Here is an 18034-nt window from a genome sequence, read left to right as displayed (position 1 = left end):
GAGATGTGACAGACAGAACGTTCATCCAATCACACATTGAGTTTTTTTTCAAAGCCTCTACCTTTTCCCAAAACTTTCCTCTTGAAGCTTTCCCAGATGGATGTGTGAAACAAATCCATCTGGTGTGCCAGGTTACAAAAGTGTGAAATGTGACAGAAAACAAAGCACATTTAACCCCAGACTGCTGTGCTTGCCTTTTTTCACTTGAACCAGGGGCAGCAGGAACAAACATATCTTTATCTGCAGAAAACAAAAAACATACAAACAAGAGATGCACTTTTACATAAAGAAGTCTGTTTATTATTTGATATATATCATATGCATCTTCATATAATAGTTCTAATACCAGTAAGTCAAAAATAATAATTATATAATAATCATATATATAGATATATAGAAAACTAATCCAATAATCTACTTATTTACTTAGACTGTAAAAAAGAATATGGAGAAACATATCATCTTATCCCCGGCTTCAGTATAGGCGCTTTAAGGGAACGAAGAAGATAAAACAGAAAAAGGACACCTGAACATTGCATCTTACAGAACTAGAACATCTGTCAGCAGCTAGTTATGTCGACCATCTTGGTTTAAGACACAGGAAGAGGTTTTTTTTTTTTTACCTTTGCTAGAACATCTTTGACAAAAATGTTTTTGTTTAGTTAATTTACTTGAAATGACTGAAGATGTTGAAGACAGTTGCAATCCTGATTGGCTGGAATTGCAAGACAGAACATTACATTACAACAGTCTCAGTACACACTTTGAAGATGACGGATATCTGGAGCTGAGTGAGAGGAGAGATACTGAAACCTGGGAAGGGAAAAGTTGAAAGGGAAAGGAAGTTTTTAACAGCAGTGTGTAAAAAGTTCAATTTGTGTGCTTCTCCACCAGTGATGTACATTTGTAAACAGAGGGCGGTGGCACGGATAGTGCAGAGTCCTCTTCTTTCATCTTCTCAAAGCGTACCTCCCTGTCTCTGGGTGCTCTCCAGAAGGTAGCCATGTTATATTTGGCAGGAAGAGATTTTCACTCTGGTCCTTTTAGCTGCAGCAGTCTGCACGAGTTTTCAAATCATACTTACACATACCGTATTCCATATTACCTATCAAGCTCTCGATATGTAGAAATAAAAACATGGAGGCAAGCTGTTTAAGGGCTTTGGACACAGATGATCCCACAGCGATGGGCCGATCTGGAGCCATGGGGTGAAGTCCAGGGCCCTTCGTGACACTCAAGGCCAGACAGTGCAACTGCAACCCCCCTTCTGTGTGAGGAGATCAGCTCGTCGAGTTGGGGTCAAGAGGAGGCGTCAAAGCTGTACAGGAATAACAGAAGTAAAAAGAATTTTTTAGATTCAGTTTGAGAAGATTGCGATTCAGATGCATATCTTGTAGAAAACACACAGATAAAAAGCATTTGAGCCTCAGAGTAACCTTTATTCGACATCCCTACAACTTAATAATATTGTAACTATAAAGAAATGGTTAAAACCAGGGACCAACCGGTATTGTTTTTTGTGACTGATACCGGTTTATTAGTTGCTCATGATATTTGAAACTGAAAATTACTTACAGCAAAAATGAAAGTAAAATGTTTAGTGAAAATTCAGAATTTGAATTGGTATAAATAAATAAAACAGCAAAAAGGGGAGTTTTTATCTCTGATGAGTGTACAACTTTAACAGTTCGTGTATGTATTAACCAATAATATAAGAGCACCCAACTCAAGTAAAAGCAGCATTGCTGTTAACAGGGAAGTCAAACATGTTTAGTGTGAGAAATAACGCCACAGTCACCAGTCTTCTGGTTTAAGGCTGAGTGGATGGATGGATGGATGGATGGATGGATGGAAAAAACTGATGTTATATGTATGAAAAGATACAAGACGGTTGAATGGATGAAATAAAAAAGAATGGATGGATGGCTGGATCGATGGACTATGATAGATCCGTGTTTCCCATACATTCATTTATTTGTGGTGGACCGCCACAAATAAATTAGGCCTGCCACAAATAAATTCTGGTGCTACCTGTTCGCCCTCGCTCTGTGAATGTAGCATGTCGTTAAAATGACTATCGCAAATTTTCGAGTATAAATTATGTGGCAGTTTTGAGCCGCCAGCGTGCATTTCTCGCCGGAGTTTCGCTTCTCCTATTGTCCCTGAATGCATCTCTCACAGTAGAGAGCTCACTCTCTCTCCTGCGCCCATCCAGAAAACTCCTCTGCACATACGCATCAGCAGCGAGAAGCAAGGGAGAGGAAGGTAAACACAGCAGCGTGGCTAGTTAGTGGGGAGCTAGCTGACTTTTGAGACAGCAAGAAACAGCGCTAGATCTGCATCGTTGAGCAGTCGTTCAACTTTGAAAAGGAGGAGGTCTAACTCGTGGTATTCGTTAAAATACGCCGCAAGATGACGCTGAGATAACGGTGGCAGCAACACAACACGTCACTTAAGACATGAGTCCAGTGTTGTTGAAAAGCCAGGTTTTAAAAATCTCATAAAGACACTTAACCCAGAATACGAGATTTGCCTGGGTTAATTTTTGCTGAAAACTCCCTGCCAGAGTCGTACGTGTCAGAGAGAAGACAGTCCAGCAGCGGACTAATGTGATCCGCATCTCCACAACAATGGAGAGTTATCTCAGCCTAACAGTTCAAAACAATGACAACGAGGGGCTAAAATGTTCCTGCCTCCAGACAAGCTTTTTCCCCCATGATCACACAGGACAGTTTCTTGAATAAGGTCTAAAGACACTCTCATGTTATGAACTTGTTAGAAACTGGTCCAGCGTTCATCAGCACAGATAATGGACTAATATAATCACAGCTGTGAGCCTGAATGGTGGACTAGACTGCAGAGTTTTGGCCTCTGGCTGCATGTAGGATTGGTGAGTTTTGTGCAGGTTTGCCTCACCCTTAATGAGGGAAATGATCATTTTATAGTCAGCAATAGTAAACATAACACAGAAAATATTTCAGGACTTTCCATACACTGTAACAGATTGAGTATTTCATCATTTATGTACTTTTTATTTATTAGTAAAAGACTAAATGAAGACCTTTTCAAAATAAAATGGCTAAATTTGACTTTATATTGATTTTTACTTTCTGCATACAATTTTATTAAAAATCCAATACAACAGTCTATTTTTATCACCAAACTCGTGCCATTTGGGCTGAATTATATACAGCTGCTGAGAGGCCATTTCAAAATATCACGATATATATCGTGTATCAGGATATAGCAAAAATATACCTCCCCCCGCACAACCCACCGCCACAAATAAATTCGCTTGCTTGTAAATATTCAACCAACATAAAGCATACTTTTTTCTCCCTCACCTCACCTTAGGCATTGATTTCTATGTATGAGACGTGGAGTAGGGCTTAGAAAGGGCCCATTAGTGTTGAACTATGAGGTGAAGATCAAAAGAAAGTAAATATCACAGTTCGTCTGAGCCAGAATCTGGGTGGATACATTCAAGAGAGTGCTAGAGAACTACTACCACATGTGTGCCACAACATGTGTGACTATTTGTCACTTGTGAGTGTGTGTGACAGGAGTGTTGGGGGTGCGGCTATTCTTCAGGGCAGATATAGTCTTGTCTTGCAGTCATTAAATATTAACAGAGTCATCTCGACCTCCCTCTGGGCCTGATTGAAGACGTAGGATACACACAGGGACAGCATAGGGTCACCTCTAACTATGTAGTCCCACTGTAAGCCCACTGTGATTACACCTGGGCCAGACCAAGCATGCAAACACATTACTCATCTGGAGCGGGTACACTAGACTAAATCAAGAACCGACCCTGCAATGATACAGGATCATAGCAGGATACAAGTCAGAGATAATGTGCTGAAAATAGTCAGAGCCTAAATAAATTACTGACCATTTTGTACTTTTATAATTTAACAAATACCCTCAAACCAAACTGTTGTAAATGATAATAGATTCTGAGGCTCAGTTAAATGGGTACACTGTAAGGTGAAGTAGAATAATGAGAGCTCATTACAGGATTATGGACCCTAGTGGAAAGAATAAAACTGACCTTCATTGGCTGTTCTTCCTTCAAAGATTCAAATTAGCACAAAATATATGAATAAAAAAGAAAAAGGGCAGACAAGGGTTCTTACCTGTCCCATAGCTTGACATTTCTACAGTTGTTGGTGCAGCAGCCGGCTGATATTAAAGCTGTGACAAAAAAGAGAGACAGAGGAAAAGATGGCTTTAATAGTGTCTGGACAGGAGAATTAGAGCTGATGTCTGTGTTTTTAGACTGTCAAAACAAAGAAATGACAAAAAGACTTGGCCATGGCGTACATCAAGTTTGTAGCCGTTGCTAGGAGGCAATAAGCATAGTCTAACAAAAACACTGACAGGGAAAACAATCTGACATAGCTTCAATAACAAGATAGTTTGAGTGATTTAGGAATATTTGTTGGCAGAGCTTTACATTTTGGAAAGAGGAAAGATGGCTGTTGTCTTTGACTCTCGTGTGTCTTTAAACATGACCAGTACAAATATGATCATCTCGCTGCTGGCAAAAAAAGGCACAAATCTGTTTATTCTCACCATATTTACTTTTAACTGAACAACATATACACTCACAAGGAAGATCAGGTCCATGGCCCCAATTTATGTTGTGGTGTTTAAAGGAGCATTCATAACTCTCCCACTTTCCCCCTTTCAATTTTAGCTGCAGTGGTCCACCTGAATATGAATGCAGCAAACAATCAGTAGTCTTTGCTTTAATCTAACTCTTACTCAACTTGTTTAATGGTCTTTAAAGGCTTACCATGCAACTCTATGTGCTGATTTTCTGATCAAAACAAATGCTAACTTCAGACACACCTCCTTCATCCCTCAGCTACCCCATCCCCTCCTTCCACCACACCTTCCACTACGCTGATTGTGTGTTTATCTGCAGTGTTTTTCACAGTGCTTTTACAGTTAAGGCGGCTGCCTTCATGTACATATAAGGACATTGTATCTTGGTTTCCCTACAACACAATTCCTGCAATACGAAGTTTTGAAGTAAGTCTCCAGCATTTACATTCAAGTTAGAGCTATTTACTAAAAATGATGGGGCAATTTGCTATGACATTCTCGGGAATTTTCATGGAAATTTCTTGGAATTTGTTTTCAGAAATTTTCCAGTGCGTTCATGGAAATTTGGGCAACATGTTCATATATTTTGGAGAGTTTCATTGGGAGGTTTGAGGTAAATTTGGTTTTAAAGTTTTTGGTCCTTTCATGGAAATTTGGGTAAGTTGTTTAGCTGTTGAGGGAATTTTCAGACATTTTCATGAAAATTTGATTAGATTTTTTTCTTTTTTGTTAGGGGGCGAGGATGCATTGAAAATTTTGGGTAATGTCATGGAAATTTGGGGAACTTATTTGTACATTTTTGGAAATTTAATTGGGAATTTTAGGGTGATGCTGCAGTGTTCAAGAATTTAGTGGATATTTCAGGAAATTTGTTGTGATGTTCTGGGGAATTTCCTATCATATTTATGGCATTTGGGGGAATTAATCTACAAAATTTGGGGAATATGATAAGAAATTTTGGGGGAATGTGCTTTAAAAGTTTTGGAGTACTTGGTATATTTTTTAAAAGTTTCACAGAAATTCTAGGTAGTTTCGTTGAAATTTTTGTGAACTTGCATGTGTTTTAAAGGAAAATTTACAATACATTCAGATTATTTTAAATTTTGTAGTCATCAAAATGACTCCCTCATCCCTCACTTAGTGACTGACCATTTCTGACTGACTAACTCCCAACAACACTCAGTCTACATCTGTTCTTAAACTGATTTTCTGCAGAAACAGGACCTTCAGGAGATTTGCGGACATCATTTTGGGTCAAAACTACTTCCTGTTCATGGACAAGGCTGAACTTTTCAATTTCCCTGGACCTACTGAAACTTAAAAAGTATTACAAAGAAAAGTTTGGGTTAGGAGGTTAGATGGATGGACAGACAGACAGATAGATTATTAATTTGGAGGGAGATCCAAATTAACAACACATGCCCTCTGCTTTAACTGTTGTAAAAAAAACAAACAAACAGATTAAAATCCCCAGCATCTCTACATGACATCCAACAACAGCATCTTGTGCTTCAGTATATCATTGTGCAGTCCATCACCTGTTGTCTGTCTCTGTTGTTAAATTAGTCAACAAAGTTGGTCTTTGTTGCAAATATTGCAGGCTTCTTCTGGCCTAAAGCAGGCCAACTTTGCCATTTTCAACACCTAACCTTTCACTATACGTGTAAATCAAAGCAGACCTTTGCAACAGGCTGCAGACAAGTCTAAATGCCTACATGAAAGTCAGTCAGAATGTCTCCGTGCACAGTTAAGTGGAGCAACAGTTAGAAGTTGATTGGGCTGTGTTACTGGACTATTGTCCTCTTAAGACGGGCATACAGTGTGTGATTTTCAGCAGAATCAGACACAAAATCTGTATCACAACTTAACTAGACATTAGAGCAGATTTGGGTCTGACCATGCATCATTTGTCGTGCAGTGTACAGGGGGACACAATGGCCAACCATGGCCCATCAAGCTACTCATGCCAATTTGGACTGATTACTAGCATGTTTGAAAATTTTGGCTCTATGACCGCACACACTTGGAAAGTGAGAGCTGAGCTAGAACAGATTCTCCAACTTTGAGGCTTTTTTTCCCCTTTGTAAACTGATGGATAGCATCTTAAATCATCATAAAAACAGTTTTAATGCCTCTTTAATCTGTCTTCCTTAAAACAAGCAGAAAACCTCCAGCTGATATTTGTTATTATTTAGCTGCTAGTTGTGCTTGCTGGTGTTGCTGATTATGTCTGAGTGGAAGAGAGATGGTGAGAGCTTATTATTTTTTTTTTTTTTTTTTTTTTTTTTGCTGTTTGTAGCTTTTTGATGACAATAGATCTGATTTCAACATCTGTGTGTGAGATTTTTCAAAGGAAACTCCCCTGACTTTTGTCCCGACTTCACTATAGCATGAGCGGTTGTTAGGGTTGCTGACTTTTTCAGTGCTAAATAAGGGACACAAATTTTGCTTTGAGCTTGGTGCTACAAGTCCTTTATTGACCCCTGACACTCCCTAGACTCCACTTATAACTGCTTAAACTGCTTAAAAAAAACTTAAAAATAAACAGTAAGGTAAATGAATGTAAATGTTAATGAAACATTTACATTTACCCATTATCACAATAAAACAGAGTAAAATAAAAGGTATGAATGCATGTTCTTTGCCACCATTTTTTTCTAGACACAGGATCGCAGTGTTTTTTTGCAACTCAGGAAAAACTGCCCTGCGACCCACTTTTGGGTCCCAACCCACCAGTTGAGAACCGCTGTGTTAAATGGTATAAACACTAACAACACATATAAACTCTTTGTTCTACTTTTATTATAAATGGAATGCACACAATGCTTCTAGCCTATGGTGATAACCGAAGTTAGATGACATTGTAGCATTTATACATTTTTCCGTCAATCAGTGGAAAGCCAACAGCTGACTTAAATTACCTGGAGCTAACATATGGCAAAATTTCTTTTGCTTTACCATAAAAAAAGTAAAAACTGCGAACATGTGCTCAGTAGAAAGCAATATCTTTTTGTTCATGCTGTACATTTAAATGCACATTAAGTGTATTTCGAATTGTTTTTCTTTTGGTTGTTATTTGCTTAAACCCCAACCCACCAAAACTTGAGAATTTCCAATGGGAGCACAGATAATATAATTGCCTCTTTAAGTCAAAGAAAATCTTTTCTGTGGTTTGGGAAATTTTTTGGTTCCCCTCACTTGGGAAGACATTGTTTTAATGCCCCATGTCTCAGTGTCTCTGAACTGGTGAGGCTGTCTTCATTGCATCTTGTGGTGGCAGCGGTAATGGAGACAGAAATACACATTATGAAACATCTATGAGCCCCTGAGCAAAACAAACTAAATAAAGTGGTGTCCTGCTCATGTGAACATGAAGCGGTAAACAAAAGCAGGGTGATTTTCTTTTATAGAAAGTCATTATCGGTAATGAATTTGCATTTTATGTATTTGAATTTTGCTCCGTAAAGAGCCAAAATGTTACATTTAAAAATGACCTGAGGCATGAAAAATCATTTCAATATCCCTTAAGAGTTTTGCTAGTATCTACTACTGGCACCAAAAGTCTATAAAACTGGCCCTTTCCCTCTCTTGGCCTAAATGTGGGCGCCATACTTGAGTTTTTCTATTGACTGTGATCTTAGAGTATCTCAAATCTAAGATCATGGGATCACATAGAACATAAGCAAAAGATAAAGATGATCAGACAGCAAGCTGTATGAAAGGAAAGATTTATTTTGCTTTGGCATAACTAATTCAAAAGCCCTGTCCATTTATAATTCAGTTATCCTCACACTGATAAGTGTAAAACATCACACTGTCACATTCAAAATTATGTTTACAAGTAGGGTGTTTGCTCCATCCTTGACCCAAGACTCCTGTGCTGATTCTCGTTGCAGAGTATCAATGTTAAATCAAATGCAGTTTATCTACAACTGTATTGAAGTCCACACCTACACTCTCTGCCTCCTTGAGCACATGTGGATAAAGCTTGGTTGGGCACAGAGCTGAAAAAACTACCTTCGCCTCAATCTTTGAACACTGTTATCCCTCTTTACCTCCCATGTCCTTCAGAACGATTCTTTTATCCTTGCTCCTGAGTCTGCTGTCTCCTTTTCTCTCTCCACCAATGGTCTCCTCCCCATGAGCCCATAATCATGTTTTCAGCACATTTCCTCTCCTTGGCGCGCTAACATCTCTCATTAAAGATTCATAACGCTCTTGTGACCGCAGAGTTCTGTTAAAGATTCCAGTAGCCACCTTCACTAAGTTCCCCGCCCCTTCCCTCACTCTGTTTATCTTCATATGAGAAAGAAGGGCACAGATGTAAAACCCTTTAAAGAGTCGGGGGGATGCAGTGGGCAGAGGGGATTTTCATTTGGAGGTCAGGGTGTGTGGAGTGGAATTGATTTCACGGCTAACGTAAAGCTTATAGACCGGTTAGAGAGTGGAAAACACATGATCACATCTTCCACTCTCCTTACACACCAACACAAACAAACAGAGAGAGAGTACAGGAAGAGGAGATGTTAGCGGTCTAGATTATGCTTTTTAAAGTAAGATTTGCTTGCTCTGACAGATCAATACAAAAATGCTCTAGTAATGATATCCCTGCAGTTTCTGGATTTCATTTTGAATGGAGGCATTTATAAATATTAAGATTTATAGGCACAATCCTTGCTAAAAATTCATCTGGACATGCTAGTGTAAAATTATCCACTGGTTGAAATTCAAATCAGCTCATATACTCAGTGAAACTTTCAAAACAGACTCACTGGCCCTCATTTATCAAACTTGTGGTGAACCAGTGCAGATTTGGGTGTAGAAATCGTCTATAGTCTAGGTTCAAGTCTGATTTAGACAATGTGCGTATCCAGCCAGTAACAGTGTATAGATTAGAAGCTGTTGATAAATGTAGAAGCTGAAAACAGTCACAACTTTAATAACACACTGCTAGATACACTATATCGCCAAAAGTATCCGCTCACCTGCCTTGACTCGCATATGAAGTTAAGTGACATCCCATTCTTAACCCATAGGGTTAAATATGACGTCAGTCCACCCTTTGCAGCTATACCAGCTTCATCTCTTCTGGCAAGGCTTTCCACAAGGTTTAGGAGTGTGTTTATGGGAATTTTTGACCATTCTTCCAGAAGTGCATTAGTGAGGTCACACACTGATGTTGGACAAGAAGGCCTGGCTCTCAGTCTCCGCTCTAATTCATCCCAAAAGGTGTTCTATCAGGTTGAGGTCAGGACTCTGTGCAGGCCAGTCAAGTTCATCCACACCATCCAACTCTCTCATCCATGTCTTTATGGACCTTGCTTTGTGCACTGGTGCACAGACATGTTGGAACAGGAAGGGGCCATCCCCAAACTGTTCCCACAGAGTTGGGAGCATGGAATTGTCCAAAATCTCTTGGTATGCTGAAGCATTCAGAGTTCCTTTCACTGGAACTAAGGGGCCAAGCCCAGCTCCTGAAAAACAACCCCACACCATAATCCCCCCTCCACAAAACTTTACACTTGGGACAATGCAGTCAGACAAGTACTGTTCTCCTGGCAACCGGCAAACTCAGACTCGTCCATCAGATTGCCAGATGGAGATTCGTCACTCCAGAGAACGCATCTCCACTGCTCTATGGAATATATAGGAGTGAGGAAATTTCATGACTGGACTTGTTGCACAGGTGGCATCCTATCACAGTACCACGCTGGAATTCACTGAGCTCCTGAGAGCGACCCATTCTTTCACAAATGTTTGTAGAAACAGTCTTGAAACACCTGATTTCAATTATTTGGATCGGTGAGTGAATACTTTTGGCAAAATAGTGTATTTCAGCTGGTCTCACCCCTTGAGTTCACGACATGGAGATGAGTAATCCAGCAAAAATACCTTCTCCTACTGTCATGGTTTCAATCTCCAGGTCACAGAAGTAAGGGAAAGTTGATCAGTAGTTGTTTTTCAGCCTCAATAGTGATGCCTCCTTCTATTATTAGAATATTTTATCTATACATCTGTGAAATATAACTTGTATTTATATATTATCTTACTTCTTTATGTTTGGATTATAATATAATCAATATTCTTTAGTTGGGTTTAAACGGTGTTTTTGCTCCAAAGAGAAGCACACAAAAGGAGGTCAGACTAAAACTGCTCCAGACTGAAGAGAGTGGCTGCATCGCCTTAGTTTCAGGTATGAATATTAATGCTATGATTATCAGTGATATGTCAGTTTACGGCAGAAACAAACTTCTTTCTTTAACTACTCATGAAACTTAAAAAGAGATTAAAGAAAGTTGGAAATGTTCAGAAGAATATAAAACGTTCAAAAAATTTCTGATCTGACTAGTTTTCTTTCCAGGCATTTCAGTTGTAATTCTTATATTTCACATGTGCAGTAGTGGATTAGATTAATCATAAAAGTCACCAGATATGCTGATTGATTTTGATCCAGTATAGAGTTATTTTTTTGTTCGTTTATGGTCAGTTCTTTAACACACACGCCAGGTTTATACACTTGAATAGTTAGGAGATAATTACTCTTCCTCCTGTTAAACCCTTAGCCTGATCACAGCATTCTAAATATATTCCCTATTAATGCAGCTAAATATTTTGTTTCCTCTTTTTCTCTATCTCAAATAACAGTAGTTTTGTTCTGGTTAAATCTCCTATGATATTTTCCAAGTGGTCATACAGTGTACAACTGAACTTCAATAATTATTGAAGGCAGTCTGTCTATTCTATTTGAAAAAAATAAATTAAAAGCCCTAAGAAGCACTTGCTCAGCAAAGAGAACAAACAAGAAGGAAATCAGCTGAAAGCTCACAGTGCTCAACATCATTTCAAAGGCAACACTGCTCACAGGGATTGTCAGAAGTTTAGTTCATATCTGATGGAACACACCAGATTTAAGCTGCACACCAAGTCCACACAGACTTGAAACTTGCGTACACAAGTTCAGACCAGGCGTAGGATGAGGGTCATTGAGAGTGGCAGGACCAGCATTCATCAGCCTTGCCCAGGACACTAGTTTATTGGCAAAGATCCTCAATGCTTTGTATACCTATTAGAGAGTCAGTGAAAAGAGGATAGTAGAAATGGCTTTGCTGGGTTTCTGATACTATTGATCATAAACCCATTTAGACCCAAGACCACCAAAAAAAAATAATAATAATAATAATAAACCATACTATTTTTTTTAAACTGCCTCTATAAACCAGAAAGTTTTCTGAAAAACTGCACAGAATTTACAAAAATCTCTATTTCTCAGCCTTGTCAGCAGATGAAAAGAAACAAAACTCCTGGCTTTCTGAACCTTGGCTAGCAGGTCCACAGTATCATCATAATCTAGGATGCATTAAAGTCACTGTTGTTCTTAATGTCTAAAATAAAAGTCCTGCTGTTGTCAGCCTGCTATGTTGCTCCCCAGCCATCATCTGTCACTGCTAAAACTTTAAAAACTTTTTCTTTGATCAACTGTTTCATGTGGAAACTTAAACCAAAATTATTCACTTTCCCATCTGCCTCCTGCATGTGTACTTTAACACTGATCAAAATGTGCTGACATTTCATCAGGTCTTAAACTGTAGTATATGCACAAATGTTGCATTAGCAGAGATCATTTTCAGGCGTGATATTCAGGTCCGCCCCTGGACAAAGTGAGGCCCTGAGCAGATTTTGGTATGAGGCCCCACTGCGTATAGGCAGGTGTGGGCCTGGTGTTAAATCACATATAAATCTGTATATCATTAAGCTTTATTCCACTTCCTGCCTTTGGTTCACAAGTTGGTCCCCTTTGCTTTCACACTTCAAACGAACCGCACCAGGGTTCATTTGGAAGCAGACCAAGAACGCCTATGTTTAAACAGACCAGAGACCACCTTGTTTGGTCTGCACCAGAGTTTGTGTGAGCTTTCACACCACTCTAAACGAAATAGACTATCTGGGAAAACGGACCAGAGTTTGTTTAAAGCAGACCAAACAGCTTTGGTGTGAATGCACCCTAAAAGTCGCTGTAGTATAAAGACACCTGTGTCACTGGTTAATCTGTATTCCTGGCTACCAAACTGCTTGACTCCCCAGACTATATCTCGACCTCCAGAGTTGGAAGATTTCCAAGCAGGCCCTTCAACATGCCAGGATCCTGATGAAGGACCTAAAGGAGACTCCAAAGACAAAAGAGATGAGCCCACGGGAGGTTGTCCTGGGTGTGGTGCCCAAAGTCCTGCAAGCGCTTTGGGTGCCAAAATGGCTAACTCAAGTCGCATGCCCTTTTAGAAGCTCTCAACGATAGCTGTGAGCATGACCAAAGCCATCCTGGCTGGAGTCTCCTCTTCACTGACCTCCATGCTCCATCAGGCCACCTTCTCTTGACCCACTAGAGACGCCATGACCCACTCCATCGAGGAGAAGGTGAGGAACACATACCCTGCTGACACTCTGAGGAGGAAGCTCAACAGCATTGAGGTAGGGGTGCTGAAAAGAATCTCAGATATAACAGTGGAGCATATCTGTGATTTGTTTGAGCCAAAAACTCCCTCAAACACAGCCACTGCTCACCCTCCAGCCTTCACTGCTGATGAAGAGCCTCTAACAGGCCAACAGACAGATCCCTACTGCTCAGACGCTGTTACCACAACCCCCTCACACCCCCATGGATTCAGTCCTCGGGGCAGGGGTTGTGGAGGAGCAATCTGGCCAACTAACAGACAATGCTGCTTGGACGCCGTTCCCACAGCCTTAAGATCCCCTCCCAGCTGAACCTCTTCTCTCTGGTTCAGTCCTTGGGGGATGAGGCTGTGGAAGAGCAGCCAGCCAAAGACCTAGAACCAGACATGGTTCCATCTCCAGCATCACCATCAGCTGTAAACATCCATCTCACTGTCAGGATGTTCATGAAGAGCCTCTAACAGGCCAACAGACAGAATCAGCTGCTGTGACGCTGTCGCCACAACCTAGTTATATCGCACCAGCTGAACTTCCATCAGTGGATTCAGCCCTGGGGAGTGATGTTTTGTTCCAGCAGCCCATCAGAGGACCAGACCAGGTAATGGAGTGTTCTGCACCCCTTCCAGGGGGAATCCCTTCTGGCATCATTCAGGCTATCAGCAAAGAACCTAAAGAAACTCTAAACTCTGTTAATGCAATGCAATTGGAGGAAACCTCTGTGATCATTCAGGCTGCAGAGGAAGAACCTATAGCTGTCTTTGTAGAGGTTCAAACTTCAACACCACCTTTAAGCCCACCTGCTGAACCATCACTCGTGGTTTCAGAGAATACCACCTCTTCTGGTCTCCAATGGTGCAGTGCAGGGTGAGGTGAAGGATCAGCTGCCCAGCAGTAGAGCAGCTCTTCAGATCCCCCTGCTCCAAGGCAGGAGGACTCTGAGGCTGTAATCTATCGAATCTACAGGTGGTTTGAAAAGTCAGTCCTCTGCTGCTTTAAGTCTGCAAAAGAGGACTGAGAACTTTTCTGTATTTTACTGCCAGTTTTGTAAATAAAAGTTCAATTCAAACGAATAAATTTATGTTTCCATTGCAGTTTATTTGCATCAACCAAATTCTTTTCTAATCAGTGTGATGTCACTATGTCACTCAGTAGTTCTGAACATATTAATACTGAGTGTTGATCTACAGCTAATGCTGACTAACAGTGAAATCAGGTGAAAAGGTTAAAATTAAGAATCTTGTTAACAAGATCTGTATGGCCAAAGTGTGCAGCAACATCATTGCAAGACACACAACACAAAAGAGCTACAAACAACTATAAACACAGGTCATCCAATCCTGAGTCATGGAGCAGAAAATCATTGGTCAAAGCCTCTACAGCCTGCTTCACAGGGGGGATTTCTCAATCCAGACTTCATAGCTCTGCATACATGCTTAAGTTAAATGACATGCCTAATTACATGATGGTTAAAGCTTAAAAAAAAAAACAAGAAAAAAAAAAAGGAAAAAAAAAGAAAAAAAAAAACAAGAAAAAAAAAAACAAGAAAAAAACTTGCTTGCAGGTAGCCAGGCATCCTGATTAAACAATGACTTGACCTTCCAGTGTCTCTGCTGTAAATGAGATGAGAATCATTTGCAGGTATCTAACACTGACATTTAAAGCTTTCTTAACTTTCCGTCTACAAAATGTGCACTACTAGGGGTGTGACGAGATCAAAATGCCACAAGATTTCTCATCACGGGAAAATCACTTGCAAGATCAATATTGTGTGGACAGAAGAAGCAGCAGCTCTCCTTACAGAAACAAATACCAAACTGAAATTTATAAGAGATCACAAAGATGCCATGGAGACTTTAAAACTGTTCGTGAGTGAGCTAATGAAGAAACGAAGCTGATCCGTGACCCATTAAGATAACTGCTCCAACCCCCACCCCCTCCACGTGCGCTTCGTGGAGCCACACATGATCATACCGGTCCGAGTTGATGAGATACTGCTGCTGGTAATGTGCAGTCTCCATGAGGAGAATAATGCGTTTATTTAGCTCGTATATGCGCACAGACTCACTTTTAGTGTCGCTATTTGTGACTTTGTAACTTTGAAACAGTCACTGCTTCCTCATGTCTCCTTCTCGTCTCACCGTCTGTCAGTCACACATCCATCAGCTGTTGGCTGTGCGTATCATTAATCAGAAGCTTATAGAGTGACTGCAGTGGTAAACTTTGCAAAACAAACTCTGTTTGAGCGCCACAGAGTCCACTGTTAGCTCCAAAAAACGAAGTTTTAGCCCCAGTTAAACGGGCCGTGCTTGCTGTCAGACAGCAGACAGAGCAGAGACACACACACTTACTCACCAACACACACACATTAACACACACACTCATCTGTGCGTGGTGTCCAACACTGTTAAAGCTCATATGAGACAAAAGACCACAAAACTATAAAATAATCTATTTCTCTTAATAACGGCAAATGTGTTATTGACAGAAATATTTCTTTTGATTGTTTTAAATATGGATGTCCTTAAAGAGGATGAGAAATAGTTTGATTTCACTAATGCAGCTCTTTAGATTTAGGCCTGTTAAAAATAGTGCTTAAAATGCTTTCAAAATAATCTAAAAGCTTTTGTCATGTATAATTAAATATTATATTAAAAATAGTTATTGTAATTGTAGTGACGAGAGCATAGTGTAGTAAATTAACAATTTTGTAGGCTGTTAAAATGAAAGGTTTGATTTGAAGGGCATGAAAATGTACAGTTTGAGTCAGAGTTAGACAAGATAAACTGTCTGGAAGCATCGATAGCCTACTCAGTACTTAGTTCAAACATTTTTGAATAGACCTGAATGCGTTGCAATTATGACTTTCAGTTGTTTAAAGGACATATTTTCCACCCATGTATTTTTTTTTTCCAAATTAAAAAAAAAAAAAAAAGTGTAAAATCTTGTCTCGTCTCATGTCTCGTGGGCCTAATTCTCGTCTCGTCTCATGAGATAAGTGTCTTGTCACCCCCCTATGCACTACACACATTACCGGGGGAATCTGTGGGCAAGAGCATTTATTTAGTCCTAGCATGCAGTTGGTAACATCCTATTAAAACATGTCAAAGAAACCTTTAGTACTTAGTTTATAGTCTTCTGACCATTTTTGTCCACTTAGTGTTCAAACAAATAACAAAGGTCAGACTACACAGTTATTCTGTGTTATGATGGCCCCTACGTCAGATGAAGTGATCACAGAGAAATTCACACCATGACTTGACAGAAGACTGACTTAACTCACTAGGTTGAATGTTTGACCCTTTTATCGATTTTATAAATGAATCATTGTCAACATAATTTGGCTTTTTTGACAAGAAAACCCCTCATTAATGCTGAAGTGAGAACAGATTTCTACAAAGTAATGTCAATTGAGTGAAAATATATATTTAAAAAAACTGATTAAGTACTTCGCATAATTATTCACCCCCTTTAAAGTGACTGACAAAATTCAACAGAGGTCCAACCAGTTGATGCTAGTAGTCTCACATTTGGTGAAATGAGGATCATCTGAGTGAAGTGAATGTGTTTAGAAGGTCCAGTCAGTATTCCTAGCTACCATTACACCATGGAGACAAAAGTATGAGTCAGGGGATGGATACAAAAAAATTACAAGGCACTAAACATCCCTAGGATTTCAGTTAAATCCATCATCAAGAAATGGAAGGAATATAGCACATGTGTGAATCTGCCTAGATCAGGCCGTCCTCACAAACTGAGTGACCGTGCAGGAAGGAGACACCAAAACATCTACGAGTACTCTGAAGGAATACCAAGCTTCAGCAGTTAAGATAGGAGAGACTCTGCATACAACATCTGTTGCCGAGGTTCTTTACCAGTCAAAGCTTTATGGGAGAGTGGTGAAGAGAAAGAATTAAGAAAACTCATTTTAAATGTTGACTGGAGTTCACCAAAAACATGTGGGAGACTCCATGGTTAAGTGGAACAAAGTTCCTTGGTCTGATGTGACCAAAATGGAGATTTTTGGCCATCAGACAAGACCAGACATCACCACAAACACACCAACTTGAAGCAGGCCTAAAAGGTCAAAAGAAGCTTTGAAGTTGTGTTCATGATGCATTTTTTAAGTGACTTTCAACAGTCCGACGTCTCAACAGTTTTGAAGTGTTATAGTGGGAGCTCTCACTTCTGACTTTAATAAACAGAAAATCAAAAACAGGTCTACGATGTGAAATAACTTCAACTTGACCAGTTCCAGATGTGTCTTAGATTATATTTTCATAATAAACACATGTCGACATAGCCCTGTCACCACCCTGCTGTATGTAGGGTGGGGCCTCTCTGTTCCTGGTCTAATTGCCTTGGGACCTCTTAAACATCCACATCAGTTTCAATTATTCCTGATAATTTTTGTCTCACTGCATTTTTTTCCTGCCAGTTTAGCAGTTCTATAAATCACAGCACAGGTAATTATGATTCAGAGCACAGACAACCCAAAAAAAAAAGGAAAATGTGAATATAAATCTGCTTCAGTAAGGAAGAGACGGCATGAAGGATGTTTTTTCTAGGGAACTCCAGGTCTCGACTATTAGAGCACAAGGCACACACACATGCACTAACACAGGTCACAAGATTGCAAACAGCTGTCATGTGATGAGCAATCCTGTTAGCACACAACTAGAGCATTCCAAAATCCAGAGAATCCCTTCAAAGTGGACTTCATAAATGTCAAATAAAACCCCTCTGTGAATGCTACCCAGCAGCTGTGACCTCTTCAAGGGGAGTTAAAAAGTGTGAAAACATACAGCACACTTGGATGATGTTTGTTGATTTAGTTATGGGCAGGGTGTTAAAACCAAAATTGGATTTAACAGGATGTGAGCGATGTGTGGGGGGGAAGGGGTTTCTGTGAGGGTCAGAGCACAAGTATAAAGATAATATGATTACTCTGGAATAATGTGGGGCCTAAGCTCCC

General features: G+C 39.9%; 1 protein-coding gene across 1 annotated transcript in view; it reads right to left on the bottom strand.

Annotated features, from left to right (window-relative positions):
* Positions 1–493: 493 nt before the first annotated feature.
* ccdc85al (coiled-coil domain containing 85A, like) overlaps positions 494–18034 on the bottom strand; it is a 41022-nt gene continuing 23481 nt past the window's right edge. The window contains exons 3-4 of the mRNA XM_041785866.1: positions 4140–4197; positions 494–1318 (exon numbers count right to left, since the gene is read on the bottom strand). Of these exons, the coding sequence (XP_041641800.1) occupies positions 1300–1318; positions 4140–4197 (77 nt within the window). The 3' untranslated portion in view covers positions 494–1299. The remainder of the gene's footprint in view (positions 1319–4139; positions 4198–18034) is intronic.

Source organism: Cheilinus undulatus, linkage group 4 (genome assembly GCF_018320785.1).
Source record: "Cheilinus undulatus linkage group 4, ASM1832078v1, whole genome shotgun sequence".
In the NCBI taxonomy this organism is placed as follows: domain Eukaryota; kingdom Metazoa; phylum Chordata; class Actinopteri; order Labriformes; family Labridae; genus Cheilinus; species Cheilinus undulatus.
Note: the sequence above shows the minus strand (reverse complement) of the source record. Positions and strands in the feature narration are given on the sequence as shown.